Source organism: Choristoneura fumiferana, chromosome 14, assembly GCF_025370935.1.
Source record: "Choristoneura fumiferana chromosome 14, NRCan_CFum_1, whole genome shotgun sequence".
Taxonomy (NCBI): domain Eukaryota; kingdom Metazoa; phylum Arthropoda; class Insecta; order Lepidoptera; family Tortricidae; genus Choristoneura; species Choristoneura fumiferana.
Window position 1 is genome coordinate 2,120,632 of NC_133485.1, and position 2,824 is coordinate 2,123,455.

Below are 2,824 nucleotides of genomic sequence, written 5' to 3' on the forward strand. Positions count from 1 at the left end.
AAAAATATTACTTAATTTTTTCGTAATGGCTACGGAACCCTATTTCGGGCGTGTCCGACACGCTCTTGGGCGTTTTGCTTAGTTTGGGACTAGGTCAATTGGTGTCAATTGTCCCATGATATTTATTTATTTTGATCAAATAAGGCTGAGTGCGAACTACGGCCCAAACCCTCTCCCCCTAAAAGGAGGCCTGTGCCCAGCAGTGGGACGTATATACATAGGCAGGGATGGTGATGATAAGACTAAGTTAGATACTAGATTAAAAATGGCAGTTTTAGAATCAAAATACATTAGTTTATTTTCCACGTATTCGATAAATTAAAAAAATGCAAACTCGCGCACAATTCGCACAAATAAGAACAACAAACATCCACAGTCTCATAAATAAAGCATCTTAACGTAATACAGGTAGATATATTATGTACAGAGCGAGAAAGGGCTAGCAATAGCATGCTGTTTCGTAGTGAGACCGTAGGACCTATAAACTTAAAACTAAAAGTATATTTAGGTACACTTTGTCTTTGATGAACTAGACTCTAGTCAACTAGTCTAGTTAGAGTTATTAGAACTTCCGAGAATAGTTGTAAGAAGTTGAATCTAAGAAATGAGTACCTTGTTCCTTAGAAATTAGATAACAATTTTCTCAACCGCTTATAAATCAAATATTTGACGTCTTTTGCGAACACATAGTCCAAATGGTTAAAGTTCTTGTGAGGCACTTTGTGTATGTCGACGACATTCGGTAGCTTATTATACAACTCGTCTACATCACGAGGATCAGCTAGCCAGTCTGCGTCACTGTACACCATGGAAACTGGCGCTCTAACATTCTCCAGCGCATAGTCTGGAGGTTGTTCAGATCCGTACCGTTCTAAATTCCCCGCAGTGCCATAGTCAAACTGTCTAAACTTAGCCGAGATGACGCCTTGTCCGTAATGGGCGGCCTGCTTCGCCGACGCACCGGACGGCACGTGACTGTAGATTACCGGCAAATTGGTCACGTTCAATTGTTCCACGTTGAAACCAGCCACGAGGAACAGGAGGTTAGCGCAAAGGATCTCCGCAGGTGGCCCTGCACCGCATAAAAGACGACGATAGAGCTTCATAGCATTGTTATCCGGTAACAGTTCATGTAGACCGATAGTTTTCACGAATGCGTGGATAAAGCCTCCCGTGGGCGCTAATAACCGTATGATTGGTGACTTCAAGTTAGACATAAATGCAACAGGCGACAGAGCCACCATTAAGGATATTTTGTCGTTGTACTCCGGGCGCTCAGAACCCATCACCCAAAATGAGGTCGTGCCTTGAGAATGTCCAATGTATTTAAGTTTTTCTTGTCCAGTAGCGTTTAGTGCATAGTCTATCATGGCAGGAAGATCGTAATAACCGACCTCGTGCCAGGAAAAGTCCCAGTAGTCTCCCTGGGAAGGGTCCATCTCGACATGCCGACGGGAATGCTTGTTGCCGCGCGAATTCCCCAACCACACGTCATAGCCGTCCTTCGCAAGTAAATAAGCTATTCCGGTATCCGGTCCCGCAATCACGTAATCGTCGGAGCTTCCCAATAGCCCATGCTGCAGAAACACGACCGGTCCGTCGCTGGGTATTCTGAACATCGTCAGTACGTACCCGTCTTCAGTCACGATATCATGCCTCTCTACAAGATAACCGTATTTAGCAATGAGCTGGTCACATCTGAGCTGGCAGTCCTCGTTGCCTAAGCCCAAGTTGTAATCCGAAATAAAGTTGTCGCCTAACGATGCTAAGTTGTTGTTGTTGATGAGACTAGGGATGCCGTTTCCACCGCCAAGGGTCCTCGCTATTGCGATCGGTAAGACACTGAGTAGGTTCAGAGTGTTTCCTAGGAGATCTCCTGAGAAATGTATGGGTTGGTTCGCGAAGGGGTTCCTGGTGAGAGAGTCGGTCATCTCCCGGACCGAGTCCGCTGCCCGTGGAAACAGCAGGTCGGCGAGCTGCCCGCGCCCCGGGGCAGCCGACAGAGAGACAATCAAAATAAATATTTTCCGGAGCATATTACGCAAGGCACGCGCTCCCTCGTAGAGGTCAATTTTTAAACTGATCGTTCACAATTCAGGTAACCTTGTTGTGTACTCCGAATTATTTTTTGCCGCCATGCTCGCATATATTACGGCATAAAGGTTCTACGCTTTGATGCGAGAGTTCCTCTGGCGTCGATTGTTTACATCTACAACAAGTTTCTGGGGAAAAAACTTTTATAGTGTTAATTGGTGAGACATCGCACGTTTATCTGCAAGTCTCAAGTGCTTTGACGTCAATGAGCGTCTCTGTTCACCTTTAACACCTTGACTGTAGTTAACATTGCACATACGAACAAAAACGAAATATCGTCATATATGGAATATCACTCAAATCCAAAAAACGGTACAACGTCAGCTGCAAATACCTACCTCTACATCTGTACCATTAGTCGATTAATGACAGGAACTACCTATATTTGGGTAGTGGGTGCGTAGGTAATGTCACACGTATAATAATTGACTTCCGAGTGTTCCGGAGTCAAGGCATTGTGGACCGTTACGTCAGTTGACTCATGAATTCCGTAATACATTAACAACTGCAGTTCATCTTTCGGAAGGTCTTTGCCATTCTGGACACATTACACAAGAAGCTTAAACAATGTTATATAATTCACTACTCAAGTACAGTCACACCCAGGGCTTGAAACCGGTAAATTTATGCAGATTGAAATACCTGTATATAATAAAATAATACCCCTTAAATTACCAGTTTGAAGAAAGATGTTTAAAAATAATTTCGATCCGCAATGGTGAATTGACTG

The 2,824-nt window shown here is 44.0% G+C and overlaps 1 protein-coding gene across 1 annotated transcript; it reads right to left on the minus strand.

Annotated features, from left to right (window-relative positions):
• Positions 1 to 279: 279 nt before the first annotated feature.
• LOC141434663 (lipase 3-like) lies at positions 280 to 2,222 on the minus strand. Its single transcript, XM_074097091.1, has one exon. The coding sequence runs from the start codon at positions 2,034 to 2,036 to the stop codon at positions 621 to 623; it is 1,416 nt and encodes a 471-aa protein (XP_073953192.1). The 5' UTR covers positions 2,037 to 2,222; the 3' UTR covers positions 280 to 620.
• Positions 2,223 to 2,824: the final 602 nt, after the last annotated feature.

Bases quoted from the DNA above. Each gene is read 5' to 3' on its own strand.
- LOC141434663 (XM_074097091.1), bottom strand. From the start codon at position 2,036: ATGCTCCGGAAAATATTTATTTTGATTGTCTCTCTGTCGGCTGCCCCG.